This window comes from Schistocerca gregaria, chromosome 2 (genome assembly GCF_023897955.1).
Source record: "Schistocerca gregaria isolate iqSchGreg1 chromosome 2, iqSchGreg1.2, whole genome shotgun sequence".
In the NCBI taxonomy this organism is placed as follows: Eukaryota; Metazoa; Arthropoda; class Insecta; order Orthoptera; family Acrididae; genus Schistocerca; species Schistocerca gregaria.
Genome location: NC_064921.1, coordinates 568,195,159 through 568,220,341, shown reverse-complemented (window position 1 = coordinate 568,220,341; position 25,183 = coordinate 568,195,159). Strand labels below are relative to the sequence as shown.

The following is a 25,183-nucleotide window of genomic DNA, read 5'->3' as shown; positions in this document are numbered from 1 at the left end:
AGCATATACAAGTCTAGCGCTATTAGCTGGAGAAAGAGGTAGCAACTTAAGAAGACAACGTTTGAATGTACAGTCATTAACTCATTAGTTGTGGGGTGAAAAACAGTTTACGAGGTACTCTGAGTCTTGAGTTTTGAGTCTAGTTCGGACTGTACTGGTAGATGTAGGAAGTTCGTCATAGGCTTTCTTGGATATAGGTCATAATTGGCTATTTTACATTTTCTTAAGTCGCAAGTTAATGTTACACAGTAAGTATCGAATATTATTTTACTTCAATAGGGAAAGTTTCCATGTAGCTTTGAGCTGATTGTAAATTGTAACCTTTGCAGGTGAGTGTTGTGGCTTAGAAACGAATGAAGAAGTAGTAGAGTTTAGCGTCCCATCGGCAATGAAGTCATTAGAGACGTAACACAAAGTCATATTAGCGAAAGTTGTGGAAGGAAATCCGTAGTGCGCTTTCAAAGGAAACGGCCCATATTTGCCTTCAACGACTTAAGGAAAAGATGTAAAACCTAAATCTGGATGGTCGGATGATGATCTGAAAGGTTTTCCTCCCGAATACGCGTCCGGTATCCTAACCTCTGCACCATACTGTTCGGTTTTGCAGGTAGAACAGTCCGCACGTAATGTGTAGGCAGTGCCTGTATTAAATCGTGTAGATATTAACTGGAGCTAGTTTTGTCTAAAGAGACGCAACTACTCAAAAAGAATAAAGCGCGGAGGGTAAAAATCGTAGAGGGAGGCCAAGGCACGAGTACACTGATTAATAAGGAAGTAGGTTGCAGTAGTTTCGCTGAGATGAAGAATGTGGTACGGGTTATCTCGCAGGCAATAATTGTTTGGTGTGATCCTGAGTTTGACGCTTATGTGCCAAAAATAAGGACGTTTAGGGTGTAAAAGTCAGTCAGTGATGTGCTTGTTGAAAACGAAGTACGAGATCGAACTAAGAAACGAATAAGAAGGAAATCGGAGTAACTTATGAAAGGAACCATCAGGTCTATTATCCTAAGTCATTAAAGAAAATTGCAGTAAAGCATAACCTGGTTGGCCGCACTGAGATTCGAACCACCAACCAACGGAGTAGCAGTCCACTGCACCACCGCGCACGTTGCAAAACGCCTGAATTTTCGCACTACATCATATCACAACGAAACATGTGTTTAAGCGAATTTCCAAGGTCCCAAATGTCACGAAATTATCATTTAAGTTAGGAAAGCAGAAAGCTATTGCGACGAACCCTTAGCTGCAGGAGAGATTTGTAACAAATGACAGCACATCCCGCCAGCGCTTTCCCCAAATATTGTGACGTTCTGTGGGTCTCCTCCGAAGTTGGCGATGTTGCTTTTGACCCATTTGAGGGCCATCACTTGATCTTTAATACCAGCGTTCCCGGGGATCACCTCATCTCCAGTTGATAAGAAACCTGCAAGACAAACAGGTGACATCTTGTTATGAACACAGTGTCCATAGCTAAGACAACAGTCGTACTAAACCTTATGGGACCTGCATAGTTGAACGCAATTGCCTCACCTAGTACTCCCACGCGGTAATTGAGTGTCACCAGCACAACATCATGTTCCAGAAGGTGTTCAGGTCCGTAAAAATCGGTGTTTCCAGAGCCCAACTTAAACGCACCTCCATGAATCCACACCATGACTGGGATCAGTTTGGTATTGGCTCCTGTCGGAAGCTGAAAGACAAAAAATGCGATGCAAAATACGTCAACTGAAGCAAGTGTGACCCATCTAATACGCAAAGCACAACTCTGCATTCTAAAAACGAGTGTAGATGAAAATAATTATTTGAAATAATTGCAAAAGTCTATTTGGTTGCTTAAAAAGACTCGCTGCTTCTCTTTGATTATGCTTGTTAAATGTCACGACATGTTTCAAGTTACACACACCATCTAATGATCTATCTCAGAAAAAGATATAATATATTACGCAACAAATTTCACGAAAACGTAGATTTCTTATAAACGTCAGTTCTAAATTAACAAGAACAATGTGCTTCGTGATACACAAACTCGAACTAATTTAGATAAAATGTATGAGACTTGGTTGTACATTTGCAATAAGACGTAGCATCATTATTTGCACAGTTTCGACCTTAACTGTTGAAATACCATAAAAAAATTGAAGAACGCTACCGTGGTTGTTGGGAGGAGGCTCGATCATGCTAGCTGGCGTAGACGTGTCGATGCAGGCTTAAAGAGCGTGACAAGATTCGTGACCAATGTAAGCACTACATTTAAATTTTTAAGAAACAATTTCCGAAAGTGCGTGTCACTGTATAAAACATTTACGAAACTGCTTGCCCAGAAACGGGCAAAAATCCAGTCGTACTTAGAAAAATACAAGTGAAGCGTTGTCATAAAATCAGTGTAGGAGAATGTTTAGAAGCGTTTTTGTTTGTACGTATACGAATTACTGTCAAGATATGAGAAAATGAAATCTGTAATAGTGTAAGTTGGCTCTGTAATGTAACACAGAAATACGTTTCCAATGATTTTGTGTCGTTGCTCATCCGACCAAGGACAAACCTGTGAATTTTTGACTTCGTCTAATGGTGTACGCATTCACACTTGGCGGATGAGCAGCGACCGTACAAGTGATCCTACCTGTTACTGTACAAATTAATATTACGTGTTACAGCAAAGTCTCATATATTTATATCTGAAATGGTGCGTACTTCTGTATCAAACAGCGTTCTGTTCCTGAATTTTGTTCATTTAGATCGGACTATTATAAGAAATCTTAGTTTCTGGGCAATTTGAAATATGACGTTACTTTCGTATTTTTGTAATAGATCATCAGATGATGAGTCTAAAACGAAACGAGTCACGACAATTAAGAAACAAATACAAAGAAGACCAACACTAATTTTTACGTAATCACGCAAACTTCTTTTGTTCTTTCCGTATCTACATCTGCATAATTTGTAATTAAGTGCCTCATGGAGGGTTCGCCGAACCAACTTTAAGCTCCCTCTCTAGCGCTCAGCTTTAGAAGGGCGCGCGGAAAAATCTAACTCATATCTTTCCGTGGGAGCTCTGATATCTCTTACATTAGTATGATGATCATTTCGCCTTACGTAAGTGTGCGCCAACAAAATATTTTTACACTGTGAAGAGAAAGTTTGACATTTCAGGAGAAGGTCCCACCACAGCCAAAAACGCATTTGATTTAATGACTGCCACCCCAACACATATAAAATATCCGTGACAGATTCTCCCTTATTTCACAATAATAGGAAAAAACCTGCCCTCCTTTGAACTTTTTCGTTGTCCTCCGACAATCTTATCAGATGTGGATCCCACACTACACAGCGGTACTCCATAACAGGGCGAACATGCGTAGAGTAAGTAGTTCTTTAATAGATCTGTTACAGTTTGATTTCGTAAATGTTCTACGAATAAATTTTGGTCATTTGTTTGCTTTGCCCCATTACTGTATATATTGCAACGTTCTACGTTTAATGATATTTATTTAATAATGAATTATTCTCTGTTTGTTAATGGATATACAATGTTTAGTGTTTGCCTTAAGGAAATTCACTGCACAACCTGTTGTTGAGCAAATGGTGTGCTTCATCAGTTTTACTGTAATCCAAAGAATAATTAATGAACTTAATCTGAAAAACCAGTTTCTAATGCCTATAATGAAATCAATCACTCTGAAATTTTCTCGTGAACACCGAGTTTTGTGGCCATGTGCAATTAACTGATAAAATTCCCTACGCAAATAAACAATGAGATACATTTTTCTTAGCTCCTGAGTCGCAACGGATGTAATCTTGATATTCTGTTCTCTCTACAGTAGGCATACAAAATATTTAGTCTTAGCTGAGCGAAGTGCTATGCTATAGCTTCATACAAATAATGTCACTAGATTAATTAATAAATGAAAAACCTTGCAAATGAACAATGATAATTTTGGATATCGGCTCAGTGCTATCCAGTGCAGCCCGCAATGAAGCTGTTACAAACATTAATACTTTTCTGATCCTGGCACATTACTTTTTTCTGACTCTGACTGAAAAATAATTTCTTTTAAAAAATATTCATTGGATTTAAATGAACACTTTGTGGAAAAGTATGAGGTACTGTGCTAATACCAAATGATTCAGTTAGACACTTGTATTCAAAATTAAAGTTTCTCCTTCACAAAATCTCGTATGAAACATTTTGTGCTAACGTAAAAATTGGTGAACTTCTCAATATTTCTACAGTTGTCACTTACTGACGTAGTTAACGATGCTTGGACTGTTACATGACAAAAGGTCTGACATCGTTTGACAAAATAGATTCCAAAATTTAACTTCCTTGTACCAGGTTTACAAAATACACAAAACATTACAATTTGGGTATACCTAATCAACCTATACATTAAGTCTGATGGAAGATACTTCGTTATTACATTCAAGGGTCAGTAGTGTAAAATTAGCAAAAGTCACATTGTGTTGCTGCATACTTAAAACTAAATATACAATATTTCATTACCTTACAAAACTGTATTATGCTGCGTCCATACGCCAACAGCTAAATTCTTACAGCTAGCCCTTAGCTTAAAGTCTTACATCCTACCTTTAACAGAGTGCTACAGTAACTACTACTGCACTCGGCGCACCCCCACTTACAATCGATTCTGCCCTCAGGTAACATCTTTTGTTTAGTGGTGTCAAAGATACAATTTCTTCTACATGTGATAACCATTTCATGTCATTTCTCACGAAATATATTACAAAATCTGGTTCCACATACAAGTGGACCCATCACATAACCTTCCAGCTGCGTTTGTTAAATTTTCCATACAGTTTGGATGTAAAATGGACACCAAATGGAGGAAAAATCTATGACATCAGTATTTACAATATGACTAATGGATATTACATAATCATCACAATATAATCCTAAAGACGGTATAAATCTTCGTGCTGTTGAGCAAACTGGTGCTCTAGTGCATAAGTAGCAAATTTAACGTCTGGTCATGTCATATACAAAATATACTAATTTCATGTTGCTAGATGATGCCTAACATTAGTGTAACTAAGAATAAAGTATATCCCTAGATGTCAAGAAAATAATGGAAAAATGGCTGAAGCTTATAACCATGTAGTCGTGGCTAGCAGTCTCACATCTGAGCATTAGCCATAGAAGGTTGCTCCAGCGTTCAAGAACACCTAAACAATTCACCATAATCTCACTCCAGTGCAAAGGTTCTGTTGGCACCTGGCACCATATGCACCAACACCCAAAGTTGGTTGTTATCAGGACATCAGTTTTGTGATGATGATCGTTATCACTATATTTGAAATTGAAGATTCTTCATCAATCCATATCGTGCATAGCCACTCTGAAGTATTAATGATGATATCGAATAGCTCCAATGCCATGACTGGATGACAGATGGAAGGAAGCAGTGATACAGGTAGGTAGTGGAACATATCCTATTAAATGTAGCAAAATGTCTATGTAAGTTATAAATCAGAGTATACTAGTGTTCATCATGACAACTTCTACTAAACGTTGTAACAGTGAACAGTAAAGACATAATATCCTATTAAAACTATGGACTAAACTAAGCTCCAGTGCTGTACATTATGACATGTCAATTCCGTATAGTATAATGAGAAGTGTGGCAACAGTCTGCCTTTAAGTATAATAATTCTCAAAAAATGTGGGGTCATTTTGTCTGTGAGTATATCAGTACTAGCATACATGCTAAATAAACACGACAAAGACTGAAGCAAACAAGGCAGGACAATATTATTGGTAATGGATAATCCTTCATAATCTACAGTGGCCACATACCTATCATAATTCATATAGCATTTTAGAACAATAGCAAAATGGCTGCAATCTCATTTTACATACTAAACACACTAACAAGATATTTAAGAAGGTAATAAGAAATATCGTATGGCAGCCTGGGCCTATTATATGAAGTATACATATTAATAGAAGATAATAGGTTGGCTACAAGTGGTCATTATAGAGAATGCATGAGTACATAGCTACCTAAAATTGTAGTGTAAATTAAAGTTCCTGGCTCTCAACAGCCATTTGACGTAAGTGCTGACACAAACTCCTCATAAAATGTCATGAAAATTAGAATGCTGAAACTTCCTGGCAGATTAAAACTGTGTGCCGGACCGAGACTCGAACTTGGGACCTTTGCCTTTCGCGGGCAAATGCTCTGCAAGGTTCTCAGGAGAGCTTCTGTAAAGTTTGGAAGGTAGGGGACTAGGTACTGGCAGAAGTAAGGCTGTGGGGACGGGGCGTGAGTCGTGCTTGGGTAGCTCAGTCGGTAGAGAAGTGGCCCGCGAAAGGCACAAAGTTTTAATCTGCCAAGAAGTTTCATATTAGCGCACACTCCGCTGTAGGGTGAAACATTCATTCTAGAATTAGAATGCTGTTTCTCAGTGACCTTGTTTATATCATACAGTGACATCATTACTTAAGAAAACCAAACAGTAAAATCAAGAATTGAATGGCTCTAGGTGGCCTTCTATTTGGAATACATGCACATCTTAATAACTAAAACAACTGTAGATCAAATATCAACCACAGGCTCCAAGGAGCCTTCCTTCACACATAAGTGCTGGTCTTAATAGCTATAAAATGTCTAGGGTTCCAATTGGCCTAGTACATGAAGTACATGCAAATTTTAATACCTATAACAGTTGAATATAAAATGTCAATCAGATGCGCAAAGTTGCTTTCCTACTTACATAAATGCTGATCTTAGTAAATATAAAATGTTAGAGACAGCCTACTTGTGGCTCAAAGGGGACAAGCTTTATAAAGAAGTAATTGTTGACCTTAATAACTAAAAACTGACAAAACTGAGGCTCACAGTAGCCCTGTTTTTACATGAAATAAATGCTGATCTTAACTGCTAATGTAACGGAAAATATATGTGTGGCTAGAGGCGGCCTAGTTTACATAGCTGAAAAATCATTTGTTTAAAATATATTCATTAGAATTAATTGAATACGAGGTGGATGAGGATGAGGTACGGATAAGGGGATACGCAAATACCGAATGGTTCAGATAGAAACTCGTATTCAAAATATAATTTCTCCTTCATAAAATCTGATATGAAACTTTTTACATTAACGTCGAAATCCGTGAACTTTTCAACTGTTTTACAATTCTCTCTTACTGACGTAGTTAACAATACTTGGATTGTTACATGACAAAAGGTCTGACATCGTTTGACAAAATAGATTCCAAAATTTAATTTCCATGTATCAGGTTTACAAAATACACAATCTTTACAATTCGGGTAAACCTAATCAACCTATACATTAAATCCGATGGAAGATACTTGGTTATTCCATTCAAGGGTCAGTATAGTAAAATTAGCAAAACCCACATTGCATTGCAGCATACTTAAAACTAAATATACAAAATTTCATTAACTTACAAAACTGTAGTATACTGCGTCCATAGTCCAACAGTTAACTTCTCACAGGTAGCTTCTAGCTTAAAGTCTTAGATCTTACCTTTAACAGAGTGCAACAGAAACAACTACTGCGCTCCGCGCGCCCCTACTTACAATCGATTCTGCCACTCAGGCAACATCTTTGATTTGGTGGTGTCAAAGATACAATCTCTTCTACATGTGGTAACCAGTTCATGTCATTTTTATGAACTATATTAAAAAATTAGGCTCCACGTACAAGTGGACCCAACACAATACGATCGTTCCAGTTATAGCAATGACCCCCAATATTTACTTGGGTTTACAGCCTTTAGTTTTGTGTGATTTATCGTGTAACTGAAATTTTGCGAATTCCTTTTATTGGTCATGTGGATTACTTCGCTTCTCATTATTTAGACACAGTTGCTAGTTTTTTCACCATAAACATATCTTCTCTCAATCATTTTGCAATTCATTTTAATCATCTGATGATGTTACATGATGGTAAACGACAGCATTATCTGCAAACACTCTAAGATGGTTGCTCATATACTGCTTCTGTTTTACTCGATGACGTTCCGTCGGTTATTACGAACTGTGGCAATTCTGACAGGAAATAATGAACCAAATCACACAACTGAGACGATACTCCACAGGGGCCCGATCTGATTAAGATACTTTTGAGGAATGGTGTCAAAAGCCTTCTGGAAACGTAAAAACTTGGAATCAGTTTGACGTCCCCTGCCGATAGCACATTACTTCGTGAGAATAAAGAGCTACTTTTGCTTCAAAAGAGAGATGTTTGCACAAAAGAGAGATGTTTATCAAAAAATTATCTTCTTGTAAATGAATCATAATGTTACAAAATCTTATTGCAAATCGAGGTTACCAATAATTACATTAATGGTCATGGCATGCCTCTACAAGGATTTTCAGTCTGATTTAGAGACGGAGTTAGTTTTACTTTTCTTTGCAAGTAATGCACCTGTAAGCCTTGCACGCAATGAAGACCGAGAGAGTGAAGAACTGAGGAACAATTAGGATCTCAGGTATCCGCTGCGTATCAGTGGTAGTTCCGATAGCCATCTATAGTCACAGATGCTGATAGATCCTATAACGCGGGTCTTCGGAGTTCTCATGACTGCCACTTTACATAAGCAACCTTCGATGATTAACGGCGGTCATAGCAAAAAGTAATACCATCGCTTTAGCGAGAATCTCGCCCTGGATTTTCAGGGACCATTTATGGAAGCTGGGCAACGGAGATCATTACCGTGATTACAATGACTTACTGAGAGACTCATCTGGACAGGCCATTAGCGAAAATTACTGCTTAGTGATAGTACCAGATTATACCTTGGCACCAGCGGTAGCCATTTTACATTTTGATGACGACCGGCAGAAAGGTATCACCGATGTATAGCGCAACTGCATAAAGGAACAGCTTGGGAATATTGGACTATACATCTGTTGTGAGTCCCCGCGGTGTTTGTAACATACAGCATGTGCATGTGTGGTTGCCTAATGTTGTCACCGCATTAAAATCTCACCCTTCCAAATGTTTAAAGTGATCCTGCGCCATGCAGAGTGGCCGCGTAGACTGATGTGCCATGTCACTGACTGAGCGGCCCCTCCCGCCGGATGTTCGAGTCGTCCCTCGGGCATGTGTGTGTGTGTTGTTCTAAGTTAGTTTAATTAGTGTATAAGTATAGGGACCGATGGCCTCAGCAGTTTGGTCGCTTAGGGACTCATACACATGACCCTGCCACTGACAACCTATACCTAGGGATATCCATGGAAAGAAGTATCATGACGTGGTTTTAGGTCACATCAATTTAGCACATCACCAGTAATTGCTGATTGGATGCTACTAGAAGGAATGACAATGTGGATACCATATTTTATTTAGTGTGCAAGAAATTGTATAAAGTACACAATGTGATACTCTGGTCTACATGTAATATCGGGACTGGCAAAACATGTATTTGACTTTCTTTACACCGCCCCTTCACCCTCCCCGTTGTTAGACGGACACAAAGATGGCTGATACTGATTAGCAGTATGAAACAGAAGACTTTCATCTTGTATAGCACTATCAGAAAATTCTCACTGAACAAGCAAATGGAGTATAATACAATTATTGCGAGTGTTTCCCTATCTTCAGAACCGGAGTGCACATGACACCTGTAATCTAGATGGGGGTTGGGTACTGTGCACACGACGTGCTTTTCTCTGCCCACACTGTGGACGCAACACATTATGTGGAAACTCCTAGGGCTGAAGTCACTTCAGTAGAAGCCAGAACACAAGATTTCTTTTTGCTCACAAGCCAGGAACAGTGATTCGACTCAAGTATTCTCCCGTAAAGTAGCACTTCAATGTGCCAGACCCCACAGAGGGCTAAGGAATATGTGGTGAAACAATCACTGTATCATTTTCGAGTTACAGAGGCGAGCGGGTGTGCCATGACTCAACCCAGTTCACTGCTAGTATTGACACGTCATCGTAACGCACCTATGCGTAGCATACGAGTATTGCGTCATAATCGAAGAGTGAGACGGAAATTAAAAATTAAAGTAGCCTTTACAAACTTTGTCAACATATGCTTCGATATATAAATGTTAAAACTGTTAAATCTCAGGATCATCAGACGAATATGCTTCACTAAGTAGGTAAAAAACAAGTGACGCTAAATAATAAAGCTAGAAAGTCAAAAATTGTTCCTAATGTCACAGTGCACTAACTGTTTTGAGTCTCAACTTGATCGGGCAATATTGTGGTCTAACGCGGTGTTTATACGAAAAATCTGAGGTGCTAAATATGACTCAAAAACGTGAAAATTCGTATGAGGCTTCAGTTTGATATAAAAACAATAATTATCTGACCTCCATTAAGCTACCTCTAACAGTTTTCAAGTAATTTACTGAAAACTAAATCTAGAATAAGAACGTCCTTATTTATAATAGATTAAACATCGTTTATATAAATGATAGAAAGTTCTGATTGAACACTTGAGTGTACATTAAATAGTAAAGCTACAACAACTTTTAAGACTTTAATGTAAATAATAATCAATACAAGGTCTCTTAAAGATGTTGTTAGGAGGTTGTATTCTACTGTCGTTTCCGTTCTAAACATTCTAGCTGGCGAAGTTTAAATGCAGTCGAGTTAAAAGTTTTTCTTTAAGTAAAACAAACTAAACTCCATTCATATATAGATTACGAAGGTTGTAAACTATTAGTAATTCATGACCGAGTAATTAAATAATGTGTCTAAGAAACTACTACTTCGCCATAGAGCGGTCATCCGCTGCGCCCACAAATACGGCCAGCGATGCAATACACATTCACTTCGCACCCAGCTATCAATCTGTCTGCCGGGAAACACTGGCTTACGTGCTGCCTCGGATAACGTCACAGCCGATTTGGTGCCAAGCTCATGTTTTCGGTACCAATAGGAAGTAGTGTATACCGTCCTGGATCGCTTAGATTTCAGCGAAGTAACTGTTTGTGTGCCACCCATAATGTTAAAAAAACCACGTGGCAGGTGATATGTTTATTTTCTGTGGCGAGAAATTAACTTAGATCGTTAGAAGTCAGGGCGAGAGACCATTTCAATTGCAACTTACTGTAGAAGTGGCCTCTGAACTACTCATATACACTCCTGGAAATGGAAAAAAGAACACATTGACACCGGTGTGTCAGACCCACCATACTTGCTCCGGACACTGCGAGAGGGCTGTACAAGCAATGATCACACGCACGGCACAGCGGACACACCAGGAACCGCGGTGTTGGCCGTCGAATGGCGCTAGCTGCGCAGCATTTGTGCACCGCCGCCGTCAGTGTCCGCCAGTTTGCCGTGGCATACGGAGCTCCATCGCAGTCTTTAATACTTCTTTCTACGTACAATACGAGACTGGAATAGAAGGGAGAACCGATAGAGGTACTCAGGGTACCCTCCGCCACACACCGTCAGGTGGCTTGCGGAGTACGGATGTAGATGTAGATGTAGATGTAGAGCATGCCGCGACAGCGTGGACGTGAACCGTATGTGCAGTTGACGGACTTTGAGCGAGGGCGTATAGTGGGCATGGCGGGGGCCGGGTGGACGTACCGCCGAATTGCTCAACACGTGGGGCGTGAGGTCTCCACATTACATCGATGTTGTAGCCAGTGGTCGGCGGAAGGTGCACGTGCCCGTCGACCTGGGACCGGACCGCAGCGACGCACGGATGCACACCAAGACCGTAGGATCCTACGCAGTGCCGTAGGGGACCGCACCGCCACTTCCCAGCAAATTAGTGACACTGTTGCTCCTGGGGTATCGGCGAGGACCATTCGCAACCGTCTCCATGAAGCTGGGCTACGGTCCCGCACACCGTTAGGCCGTGTATCGTGCAGCCCGGCTCCAGTAGTGTCGCGAAGGGCGTGAATGAAGGGACGAATGGAGACGTGTCGTCTTCAGCGATAAGAGTCGCTTCTGCCTTGGTGCCAATGACGTTCGTATGCGTGTTTGGCGCCGTGCAGGTGAGCGCCACAATCAGGACTGCATACGACCGAGGCTCACAGGGCCAACACCCGGCATCATGGTGTGGGGAGCGATCTCCTACACTGGCCGTACGCCTCTGGTGATCGTCGAGGGGACACTGAGTAGTGCACGGTACATCCAAACCGTCATCGAACCCATCGTTCTACCATTCCTAGACCGGCAAGGGAACTTGCTGTTCCAACAGGTCAATGCACGTCAGCATGTATCCCGTGCCACCCAACGTGCTCTAGAAGGTGTAAGTCAACTACCCTGGCCAGCAAGATCTCCGGATCTGTCCCCCATTGAGCATGTTTGGGACTGGATGAAGCGTCGTCTCACGCGGTCTGCACGTCCAGCACGAACGCTGGTCCAACTGAGGCGCCAGGTGGAAATGGCATGGCAAGCCGTTCCACAGGACTACATCCAGCATCTCTACGATCGTCTCCATGGGAGAATAGCAGCCTGCATTGCTGCGAAAGGTGAATATACACTGTACTAGTGCCGACATTGTGCGTGCTCTGTTGCCTGTGTCTATGTGCTGTGGTTCTGTCAGTGTGATCATGTGATGTATCTGACCCCAGGAATGTGTCAATAAAGTTTCCCCTTCCTGGGACAATGAATTCACGGTGTTCTTATTTCAATTTCCAGGAGTGTATTTTTATTATTATACATGTTTGTGCATGTGAACGTTTACTCTATATGTGAATGAGTTAGAAATCGAAATATCTATTTATAATCATAGTTCCAGATCATACAGAGTAAGTCTTTCTGTGAGTACAAGAAGAATGTACTCATAAAATTAGTGTCGGTATGCTCTCCATCGCTCTCATGTTGACCACAAATAGTATTGAGTCTCTTCTAAAAGGCGGCAAAAGAATACATTTTACTATGAACTTGCCACACCAAAAACTGACATCTAAATAAACAGAATAACAACTTTTCCACACAGAAATGGCTTTAAATCCTCTCCAATGCCAGATTCTCCACTGTGGCTATTGCCAGCGAGGTCTCTAGATCGATCTCCGGAGTGAGCTGTCTTCGATTGATCTCAACAGGCTTGTTTCCTCGACTGGTCCCTCCAACCATACCCCGCTCCCTCCTGGACATGTGGCGTCTACGTTGGTTCGCCTTGCTCCCCCCCCCCCCCCCCCCCTGACACTCTTTCTCCAGGTACGCTATTGTGTAATGTTTTCTGTCCCCCAAAGAAGGACCTTCCTCATGCTCTGTCCATAAACGGGGTAGCCTCCAGCATTCTAAACAGCCACCTCTTTGCTGTGCTCTCTCTCAGTGCAGTAAATTTACGCCCTAGCAGTAGACAACAAACCTCTTCCCGGCCCCTCTTTAGCCGACAGCGGCATCTGAGCAACATGTTGCCCACATTGCTCTTTGTGTCAGAACTCAGCTGTAATTAACACCAAGACTTGAATTACTACAGAAATTGTTATCACACTACTGGCCATTAAAATTGCTACACCATGAAGATGAAGTGCTACAGACGTGAACCGACAGGAACAAGATGCTGTGATATGCATATGATTAGCTTTTCAGAGCATTCACATAAGGATCGCGCCGGTGGCGCCACATACAATGTACTGACTTGAGGTATGTTTCCAACCGATTTCTCATACACAAACAGCAGTTGACCGGTGTTGCCTGGTAAAACGTTGTTGTGATGCCTCGTGTAAGGAGGAGAAATGCGTACCATCACGTTTCCAACTTTGATAAAGGTCGAATTGTAGCCTGCTCGCGTAGGTCGAGATCCAATGACTGTTAGCAGAATATGGAATCGGTGGGTTCAGGAGGGTAATACGGCACGCCGTGCCGGATCACAACAGCCTCGTATCACTAGCAGTCGAGATGACAGGCATCTTATCCGCATGGCTGTAACAGATCGTGCAGCCACGTCTTCATCCATGAGTCAACAGATGGGGACGTTTGCCAGACAACGACGACGACGATTGCTGCAGCATGGATTATCAGCTCGGAGACGATGGCTGCGGTTACCCTTGACGCTGCATCATAGACAGGAGCGCCTGCGATGGTGTACTCAACGACGAACCTGGGTGCACGAATGGCAAAATGTCATTTTTTCGGATGAATTCAGGTTGTGTCTACAGCATCATGCTGGTCGCATCCGTGTTTGGCGACTTCGCGGTGAACGCACGTTGAAAGCGTGTATTCATCATCGCCATACTGGCGTATCACCCGGCTTGATGATATGGGGTGCCATTGGTTACACGTCTCCGTCACCTCTTGTTCGCATTGACGGCACTTTGAACAGTGGACGTTACATTTCAGATGTGTTAGGACCCGTGGCTCTACCCCTCATTCGATCCCTGCGAAGTCTTACATTTCAGCAGGATAATGCACGACAGCATGGCACTTTGAACAATGGACGTCACATTTCATATGTGTTACAACCCGTGGCTCTACCCCTCACTCGATCCCTGCGAAACCCTACATTTCAGCAGAATAAAGCACGATATCATGTTTCAGGTCCTGTACGGGCCTTTCTGGATACAGAAAATGTTCGACTGCTCCCCTGGCCAGAACATTCTCCAGATCTCTGACCAATTGGAAACGTCTAGTCAATGGTGGCCGTGAAACTGGCTCGTCACAATACGCCAGTCAGTACTCTTGATGAACTGTGGCATCGTGTTGAAACTGCATGGGCAGCTGTACATATACACGCCATCCAAGCTGTGTTTGACTCAATTCCCAGGTGTATCAAGGCCGTTATTACGGCCAGATGTGGTTGTTCTGGGTACTGATTTCTCCGGATCTATGCACCCAAGTTGCTTGAAAATGTAATCACATGACAGTTCTAATGACAGTTCTAGTATAATATATTTGTCCAATGAATACCTGTTTATCATCTGCATTTCTTCTTGGTGTAGCAATTTTAATGGCCAGTAGTATGTAGGGATAGTCAGCACCAGGCAATGAAGTGAGTAAAACTCAGATAGTACATTGTAAACAGTGATCTAGTTCAAATATAAGTATTGAACGTAGGATGGAAAAATTTTGGCAGCTAGAATTGAGGTAAGTACTGAGAGAACACTCAGCCTTGCATAGTACATCCAGAGCATTATCCAGCTCATTCTGTTGCCCCTTCTATAATGTTGGATGATAAGTAATTCAAGAAGGCCAAAGCCAGTTTACAAACTTCTTATGTCACCAAAGGTGTTCATATGCTTCCATACTCAGCGTACAACGAGATAACGTCAGATTTCTGGTGTTGACCTGTAACCAGAGACTAAGACAAGTGGAGAGGGTCAAAATCGACATTAAATTTTCTTAAGGGATTTTTAATGAATCGCGGTCTGTCATCTGCTCTCCCTACAACTACTTTTATTTGGTCAGTTTTCATTAGGTCTGTATGAACGGTTATTACTAGATATTTTTCGACATTCCCATTTCGCTTATGTGGACTTCAACTCTCTGCCACTAGAGGGTTCCGAATGTAGCATGTGGGATGGCAGTGTGGAATGTAACTACGTCACTGTGAGGGAATTTTACTTAGGCTACGACAAAAAGTAAAAACAAGTTGAAATAATTTTTAAGTCTGCCTCCTCTTTACAGGCAGCCATATCAAACTTACACATCTCACTTCAGTGTAATTCTGATGACGCCACATTCTAGTCTTATTGTTATTGCATGTTTTTTTATTTAACACAATTTTTTAAAAAATATGATTACAGATTCATGTATTGGGGAGGAAAATGTACTAAGTCTGTGCAGCTATGTTGGCTGCAGTACCAGACAGAGTGTAGTGGTTAGCGTATCTGCCTAGTCAGCAGCAGAATTAGGTTCAGTTCCTCAAACTGATACAAATTGTAATTCATTGCTTTGGCCTGTAAGAAGTTTCTTAATTTGTTGTTATCATGTCGGTATTTCCGTGTACGCTGATGTTCTATTCCTCTTTCTCCCTGCCCCTCTCCACTCCCAATTTTTCTTGCACATACTGTATCGTTTTGGTATATTTTCTTAGCAATGTTCGTTTTTGTAGATTTCTACATTTTACTTCTGGTAATGTGGTTCATCACATGTACGTCCATTCTTTCACGACTTCTGTTGTGATGTGTTCAGTGCTATGTCATGTTATCATCTCTGTAGGATAGCAAATGTGTCCCTCTTCACTACTGTTTGCCCCATCCCTTTTTGCCTCCCCTCTATCCCTATTTTTAATTACCTATACTGTATTGTTTTAGCAGTATTATATGAGAAATGTCAGTTTTGGTACTTTTTTACATTTTATTTGTGTGGTTATGATTCATCATACGTTGACCATTCTTTTACATCTTTCTTGTATTTTAGGTAACATTTTACTTGCTTGTTCAACCACTGCAGTACATCACCATTAGCACCAATTGTTGGGCCGGCCACGATGGTCTAGCGGTTCTAGGCGCTCAGTCCGGAACCATGTGACCGCTACGGTCGCAGGTTCGAATCCTGCCTCGGGCATGGATGTGTGTGATGTCCTTAGGTTAGTTAAAGTAGTTCTAAGTTCTAGGGGACTGATGACCACAGATGTTAAGTCCCATAGTGCTCAGAGCACCGGCCACGGTGGTCTAGCGGTTCTAGGGGCTCAGTCGGGAACCGTCTGACCGCTACGGTCGCAGGTTCCGAATCCTGCCTCGGGCATGGATGTGTGTGATGTTCTTAGATTAGTTATGTTTGAGTAGTTCTAAGTTCTAGGGGACTGATGACCACAGATGTTAAGTCCCGTAGTGCTCAGAGCACCTGCCAAGGTGGTCTAGCGGTTCTAGGCGCTCAGTCCGGAACCGTGTGACCGCTACGGTCGCAGGTTCGAATCCTGCCTCGGGCGTGGATGTGTGTGATGTCCTTAGGTTAGTTAGGTTTAAGTAGTTCTAAGTTCTAGGGGACTGATGGCCACAAATGTTAAGTCCCATAGTGCTGAGAGCCATTTGAACCACTTGTTGGACCCTTCGTCAACTTAGGAGTTGGGGCTTGTTCAGTCAGCTATGATTTGGAACACGTAATATTCATGCGACACCGAACTTCCAGCGTGATGTTCTCCCTAATTCGATATCTGTTTTCCGCGCACTCTTCATTGTATTTTCTTCGTCATCCTTTAGCTACATTCACCTTTTCCAGACATCTCAAAAATGAGTGCATTCTAAACGCCCCAATAAAGCAGTTTCCTTATATTTAGTGACTATTGTACCCAAATAAAAAAAAATTTTTTTCGTCACCTCTGTTCCAAGAGTTCCGAAGCAGTACAGAAAATTGGAATAGAGATAAACATAAACATCACTTCCACCTTTTCGACTGCTCGTGAAAACCACATATTGCAAGTTGTACCACCAGACAGCGAGACCTTCATAGGTTGTGCTCGAGGTTGCTGTGCACACAGGTTCCTCTAATACCCAGTAGCACGTCCTCTCGCATTGATGCACTCCTGGTTTCGTCGTGACTTACTACCCACAAGTTCATGGAGGCACTGTTGGTCCAGACTGTCCCACTTCTCAACGGTTATTGGGTGCAGATCCCTCGGAGTGGGTGGTGAGTCACGTCGTACATCAACAGTCTTTTAAATCTACCCCAGGCACGATATATAGTGTTCATGTCTGGAGAACATGCTGGCCACTCTAGTCGTTCTATGTCGTTACCCTGATGGAAGTCGTTCACAAGAAGTGCATGATGGAGGTGCGAATTGTCGTCCATGAAGACGAATGTCTCGCGAATATGTTGCCGATATGGTTGCACTATCGCTCGGAAGATGGCATTCACGTATTGTACAGCCATGACGGTGCCTTCCATGACCACCAGCGACGTACGTCGGACTTACTTAATGCCACCCCAAAACAGCAGGGAACCTCCACCTTGCTGCACTCGCTGGCGTTCAGCCTGACCGGGTTGCCTCCAGACAGGTATCCGACGATTGTCTGGTTGAAGGAATATGCGACACTCATCGGTGAAGAGCACGTGATGCCAACTCTGAGCGGTCCATTCAGCATGTTGTTGGAACCATCTGTACCGCGGTGCATGGTGTCGTGTTTGCATCGGTGGACGTCGCCATGGACGTCGGGAGTGAAGTCGCCCATCATGAGGCTATTGTGAGTGGTTTGAATCGTAACACGACGTGCTGTGGCAGCACGAAAAGAGTTAATCAACATGGTGGCGTTTCTTCCAAGGTTCCTCCGAGCCAAAATCCATAGGTAGCGGTCATCCACTGCAGTAGTAGCACATAGGCGGCCTGAGTAAGGCATCTCATCGATAGTTTCTGTCTCTCTGTATCTCCACCAGGTCCGAACAACATCGCTTTCGTTCAGTCGGAGACGCCTGGACACTTCCCTTATTTAGAGGCCTTCCTAGCACAAAGTATCGACGCGTAAGCGATTGAACCGTGGTACTGACCATCTAGGCATGGTTGAACTACAGACTACACGAGCCGCGTACCTCCTTTCTGGAGGAATGACTGGAACTGATCGGCTGTCGGATCTCCTCCGTGTAAAAGGAGCTGCTCATGCATGGTTGTTTACATCCTTCGGAGGGTTTAGTGACATATCTGAAAAGTCAAAGGGACTGTGTCTGTGATGCAATACCCATAGTCCACGTCTATCTACAGGGGTTTTGGGAAACGGTGTGGTGCTAACCTTTTTTTTTTTATTTGCATATATTTATCCTGCGTCCATATCAGCGCTGATCAACATTTAAAATTTGATAAAACGGGCGCATACCTCTTGCGTGAATATATGTCACATCATGAATTAAAGAAGTTCGAGAACATTCGATAGTGATGAAGCGGTGCAAGTAGAGGACAGGTTCAGGTTCCGTCAACAAAATCGAAAGCTCTACACTGACGCTATCAACAAATTGTTTCTCATTGGGAGAAATCTTCTGCACCACGGTGTCTATGTTGAGGAATAAATATGCACACATGAAGAATAAAGATGTAGAAAGTTGATAAAGTCGATTTCATTTTAAAAAGCTTTAAGAGTTTTCACATAAAATGTTCAGAGTCAATTCTTTTCATTACATCCTAGTATTATTCCATTTAGTATTTTGCTTGATTCATTGTATATATTGTAAAAGTCATTAAATTGAAATATTACAAGCCAAGAGTCTGAAAAAAGAGTTTAAGCTTTAAGAGAGCATGCTTCGATATTGAACTGTTGGAGGTTAGAGTTGGGGACGGTGGGACTATGACGGGTAACGTGACTGCATCACTGGTGCATTGGGTGTGTATGAGAGGGCATGAACACAACATCAACATGTGAACCGTATTAATGTCAAAAGCAGAATGACAGTTATTACATTTGAGTATATTGCCAACTACGATCCGTGATTTTATTCTTGGATCACCTACAAGAGTTTTAGCGTGTGAACTGGACACAAATCGCTGGCGGAAAAATACATTTGCACGACATTTAATTTGAACATTATGAGGACTATGTCTTCTATATCTACATCTACGGGATTACTCTGCTATTCACAATAAAGTGCCTGGCACAGGTACAATGAACCACATTCAAGCTGTCTCTCTACCGTTCCACTGATGAACGGCGCGCGGGAAAAACGAGCACTAAATTTTTTCTGTGTGAACCCTAATCTCTTTTACTTTATCGTGATAATCATTAATCCCTATCTAGGTGGGTGCCAACAGAATGTTTTCGCGATCGGAGGAGAAAACTGGTGATTGAAATTTCATGAGAAGATCCCGCCGCAGTGAAAAACGCCTTTGTTTTAATGATTGCCACTCCAATTCACGTATCATTTCTGTGACACTATCTCCCCTATATCGCGATAGAACAAAACGAGCTGCCCTTCTTTATACTTTTTCGATGTCATCTGTCAGTCCTACCTGATGCGGATACCACACCGCACAGCAATACTCCATTGATGTGAATGACTGTGTCACATCGTTCAGTGGACAGAAACTCCTTCACAAGGGCCACGATGTGGTGTAGGGCATCGTATAGATAGGTATACGCCACTGTCAATATTTCAGTGCTACGTGTTTCTAACCGCGTGCACTCAGGAACTGCAATATCGCGAGGTCAAGCTCCCGATGGCAACTGCGACAATAAGGGAGTCTCTATCTGAAAAGGATTTGGAGGTATTATTTTCGATGCAGAATCGGCACATTATCAACAGTATTGGTACTATATAAACTGCACAAAGTTGGCTAGTTTTACGAATTGCCTTCTGTTGCTGTGTCGAAGTATGAAATTAGGCTCAAAGGGGCCCATAAATTTCCTCTGTAGTGGTGCTTTTCCGAAATGCGTCACTCTCGGGTTCAGCAATTCTTTAAACAGCAGGTGTCGACACGTGCGAAAATAAGGCCAGCGCTGAAAGGTTGGTGTGAGGTAAAAGATGTAGATATTTCTTCAATACCGTGGGCAGCACTCTGTGCGAATATGATTCCATTTGAATAATCCTTGACCTCACTGTGCAAGGTAATGCAAGTAAATTAGCAATTTCCAACGTGTTCAAAATCAGAAGAATGCTGTTTTAGAGACGTGACATATGGCCCAGAAGAATCTGCAGCTCGTTTACAGAGTAGCTTGATGTATCAAGACGACACACACTGTTTTATTGGACAGCAGATTTGGTTGCGTAAGTCCTTTAGAATTACTTTACTGGTGGAAACTTATTGGCTACCTCTATGCAAATATAGAATGGAGTTCTGATCCTCCACTACACCTGAGTACATTACACTTCATTCATTTTGTCAAAGTGAACTGAAAGCAAATACTGAGTGATATGTTATATGATATGTGAACTGTTATAGCTGGTGAGTTAAGAATGCAGAGACGAGCATAAGAAATTTTAATGCATAATAAAAATTATGAGACCTTACCTTAGGTGTGTACACATTGAGATACAGGCAGTCCTCATCTCCTTTGTACTGATTAGTGAAAAATGAGTCGATTTGAGGGGCCACGTTAGGTTCCATTGTGGCATTTCGTATCCCACTCCATTTTTCTGGTGGTTCTGGAGACTGGAAGATAAGAAGACGTACAGTTTTTGCACAATCAATTCGTCATTTTAGTCGCACTAATTATTATTTTTCCTATAGACATTCTTGTCGTAACAATTGGTAGCGTGATTCGACTTGAATAACAGCGAGTTACATTTTTTCAGGTTGAAAACGTATGTGAACTTCCTTGTTTTAGTAAACGATCTGCGTTACAGGGCCAGACCATTAATTAACAATAATCGGTTTACTACCATCCCTAAAAGAGATAGGAGTAAAGACAAGCGTATCAAAAAATGATTTCCATTTTCTAATTAGTGAATGGCAATTTACTATAAATTGTGAGAACTGTCGATTCTTCCAAGGATTTTCATATAATAACCAAATTTAGTCAACACTTTTATGAGATTTTATGAACAATAGATGTGAACGAACAATATGCTTTTCATTAAGGTAGCCTTATTTTGAATATGCAATGGAGAGAGACAAGTGGAGTTGGTGCCTATAGCGTTCTGTATATTTTTAGAATTCTGGAATATATATATATATATATATATATATATATATATATATATATATATATAATTCGATTGGAGTCGATAGTATCTTGAGTACAGGTAGTAAAGCAAACATAAATAGAAGATAATCTCAGGTAATGGGGTGCAGTTGAATTGTGTCCGGTGTTGCTAAGGATATTACACTAGGAAATGATTATCTGAACGTAGTGAAAGGGTTTACAACATTGACAGAAGAAAATCCTAATACATAAACATAAGAAATATAGAGTAATGAAATTTTGGGAATACATTTATCTTTGTAACATTTAAGTCACTCCCATTGCAAGAGCACAAGTTAACGCGAGAACGAGATAAGGCAACGCCAATGTGAAATGCTGGTACGTTAATAACCCCCAGACTGTTAAATACAAGCATGCAAATGTGCACGCATTGTATTGTGCATGTGCCACTTATTAGTTTGTGGAATGGAGTTGTACTTGGTAGATCAGTTCAGGAGCGGTTTATGCCGTTTGTGGATGACTTTAGTTGTCCTCTGATGATGTTCGATGTGTGCTTAATCGAAGCAGATGTGGTGATTGAGCAGACCAAGACAACATGTCGACACACTGTAGAGCATGTTGGGTTGCAACAGCGATTTGTGTACGAGATTTATCCTGTCGGAAAAAGACCCTGCAATGCTGTTCGTGTCATCAGAACATCGCACAACTTTGCTGCCATAGTGCGTGGGATAGCCGTGAGTGTGCTCCTGCTGTCATGAGAAATCGCACCCCAGACCATAACTCCAGGTTGCAGGCCTTCAACTGGCCCTCTCCTATACTGACATCGAGGCAGAACCATCAAAAAACCAGCAGACCTCCACCCTAACCCTAAATGCGCTCTCACTTGACTTAAATTAAGCCAAAAATGGTGGTGCTTTGGGCTCAGTGGAATGCTCGCTACAGGACGTCTGGCTCGGAGCTATCGATGTAGCCGATTTGTAAGTGTTCCTTGAGTCACTGTGGTGTCAACTGCAGCCTATATTGTTCATGTTGATGCAGTACGATGCGCCAGAGCCATACGCTGAACACAATGGTCTTCCCTCTCGATAGTGTCACGTGGCTGTTCGAAGTCCGCTCATCTTGCGGCCGCACATTTCAGTGACCGCCGCTGCCAGTAAACATGTACAGTGCCTACATTCCAATGCAGTCTTTCTGCAGTGTCGTAGAAAGAACATCCAGCTTCTCGCAGCCCTACTACACGAGTTCATTCAAATTCAGTTCAGCCTCAAAGACAACTAACACTCCCGCCTATTACACGGTGTATTTAAAGCAAACCTGATTTGTATCCTCATATTGGCACTAATAGCGCCACTCTTAGGAGGCTGGCGTGAAATATGAACAGACATCATCTTTCAGATGTTCTCTTGTTCATCTCGAACAAACCCTTCTTGGTGTTGGATTGTTTTCCGTCAGTGTATTTAGATAATAAAATTACTGTCAATACCGGAAGTAAAGAGGCTATACAAGGGCAAGAAAAAAGCTTCTGCATGTGAGGAACTTATTTACACCGATAATCAATGTCAATGTTTGGAAATCTTTTCAGAAAATATTTATTTCAATTGGAGTGGATAATTAATACAGGCAAAAAGAAAATACAAGCATTTCAAAAAAGACGAATGCTGAATATTATATAGATAAATGGATTTACTAATGTGAAGCAACTAAATCTAATTGAGGAGAAAAAAATCTTTTTGACACAAACTCATCAATAGAAGGGATGGACACGTCGTGAAGCATCGAGGAATTAGTACTGGTAATGGATAAAGCGTTCGTCCCCACATTACGTCCTATGTTTGGTATTAGTAGGCTCGTCCAAACAAGGGATCTGAGTCGGGTATCTCAGTTTGTAGAGCACTTGGTTGCTAAAGGCGAAGGTCCCGAATTCGAGTCTCGGTCCAGCACACAGTTTTAATCTGTTGCGAAGTTTCACATCTCAGATGGCTGTCTTGTTTTCCGGTTTTTCTACAATCTGTGTTTTACTGCCACCAATTCTGTGCTCCAAATGTACATTTTCAGACTTCGTTCCTCAAATTAAGGCTCACGTTTGATACTGGTAGAATTCTCTTGGTCAGGAATCCCTTTTTCCAATGCTAGTCTGCTATTTTATGTCCTTAATGTTCCTTCCATCATGGGACCTTTTGGTGGCACCATGACAAGGAGGGACAGGAGGTTAGGACATACGAGACATCAAGGAACGTCCATGGAACTAGAGAGAGCTGTAGAGGGCACAATTCTAGAAGATAAAAATTGGAATACATTCCAGGAATAACTGAGGATGATGGGTGTTCGTTCTTTCTCAGGTGGCACGGGACAGGACGTGCTGGAGGGCCACATAAATCCAGAGGACTGATCACTTAGAAGTGAAATACACTAATTAGCTCTGTCAGACTACTTGTTCATAGTAGATAAAGTTGTTAAGGGAACTCACCTTGAACCTGAGGGGCCCGACGGGCGGCAGCGCGTACGGGATGGCCTGGAATGCGCTGTAGGGCCGGCCGGAGGGCGTCTTGGCCTTGCGGCCCCTGAGCGTGCCCTGCGGGATGGTCACCGTCACAGCGCCTCCTACTCGTGCCATGTCTCTCGGCCGTCTGACCCGGTGGTCAGCCAGCAGCGCCCGGTGTGGGTGAGATAGCGGGACACCGCTCCCGTTATCAGTGAGGTATCAGTTCCTCGAAGGTTACCGCTGGCGCTGAAATTGAATGGAATGCACGCCACTCGCTTGCTCTCATAGTACCCTTCCAATTTAGCTTCCCTAAATCCGACGCTGTAGATTATTTTGTGACATTAATCCATATACCGAATGACGCGTTCATTGATGAATTGAAATAGTGAGTTTCCCCAAATAAAAGGCCTTGTTCATGTGCGTTATAAGTATTGTGATACTCACTGGCCATTAAATGTGCAAGATTAACCAACACCAGTTTGTCTTAAACTGTGCTATATGGCTTAATGGGCGGCCGGTGTGGCCAAGCGGTTCTAGGCACTACAGTCTGGAACCGCGCTGCCGCTACTGTCGCAGGTTCGAATCCTGCCTAAGGCATGGATGTGTGTGATGTTCTTAAGTTAGTTAGGTTAAGTAGTTCTAAGTTCTAGGAAACTGATGACGTCAAACGTTAAGTCCCATAGTGCTCAGAGCCATTTGAACAACTTGCTGGTGCTGAGCATTTCAACGCGACACTACAGAGTAGGCAGGAATGATTCCATCTACATTCAAAACACTAAATATTACACAACGCGTTTCTCGCTCAGGAATCGCAGTTGAATGCTTTTTTTTATGATAAGGTGGTGTTATGTAAGATGGAGAGATGCCTGAACCATTTATAGAATTAGACAGCTGCAGAGTCGTGTGCCATCAACAATCAATACAGAATTGATGGATGCAGGAAGACCACACTCCACGCTATGCACTATCTTAGCCACTCCATGCGACTAGCGCCAGAAAGGTCAGATATACCGTTCACTTGGCCTTGCAGTATCGTAAAGCCACGCGACATACAGAGATGGACGAAAATATGGAAATACCAAAAGCACAACGCATTACCAAGAACAATACAGTGCAGGAAATTGTTTGTGAAGGGCAGGTTTTATGGGCCTCGGATGCTGAATTTGGTGATAGCATTTTTATGGCATAATTTTTGGCCCCAGAAAAACATTATTACGATTCCAAGAAGTTCAGTATTGCGGCGAGGCCAACAGTGCTGCCATGACTGCCATATTAACAGCCAC

The 25,183-nt window shown here is 42.0% G+C and overlaps 1 protein-coding gene across 1 annotated transcript in view; it reads right to left on the bottom strand.

The window, feature by feature from the left end:
• LOC126332783 (juvenile hormone esterase-like) overlaps window positions 1-24,146 on the bottom strand; it is a 64,014-nt gene extending 39,868 nt beyond the window's left edge. Inside the window, exons 1-4 of the mRNA XM_049996664.1 lie at window positions 23,886-24,146; window positions 20,785-20,925; window positions 1,531-1,690; window positions 1,238-1,423 (exon numbers count right to left, since the gene is read on the bottom strand). Coding sequence (XP_049852621.1) covers window positions 1,238-1,423; window positions 1,531-1,690; window positions 20,785-20,925; window positions 23,886-24,032 — 634 coding nt within the window. The 5' untranslated portion in view covers window positions 24,033-24,146. The remainder of the gene's footprint in view (window positions 1-1,237; window positions 1,424-1,530; window positions 1,691-20,784; window positions 20,926-23,885) is intronic.
• Between the last annotated feature and the right edge of the window lie 1,037 nt (window positions 24,147-25,183).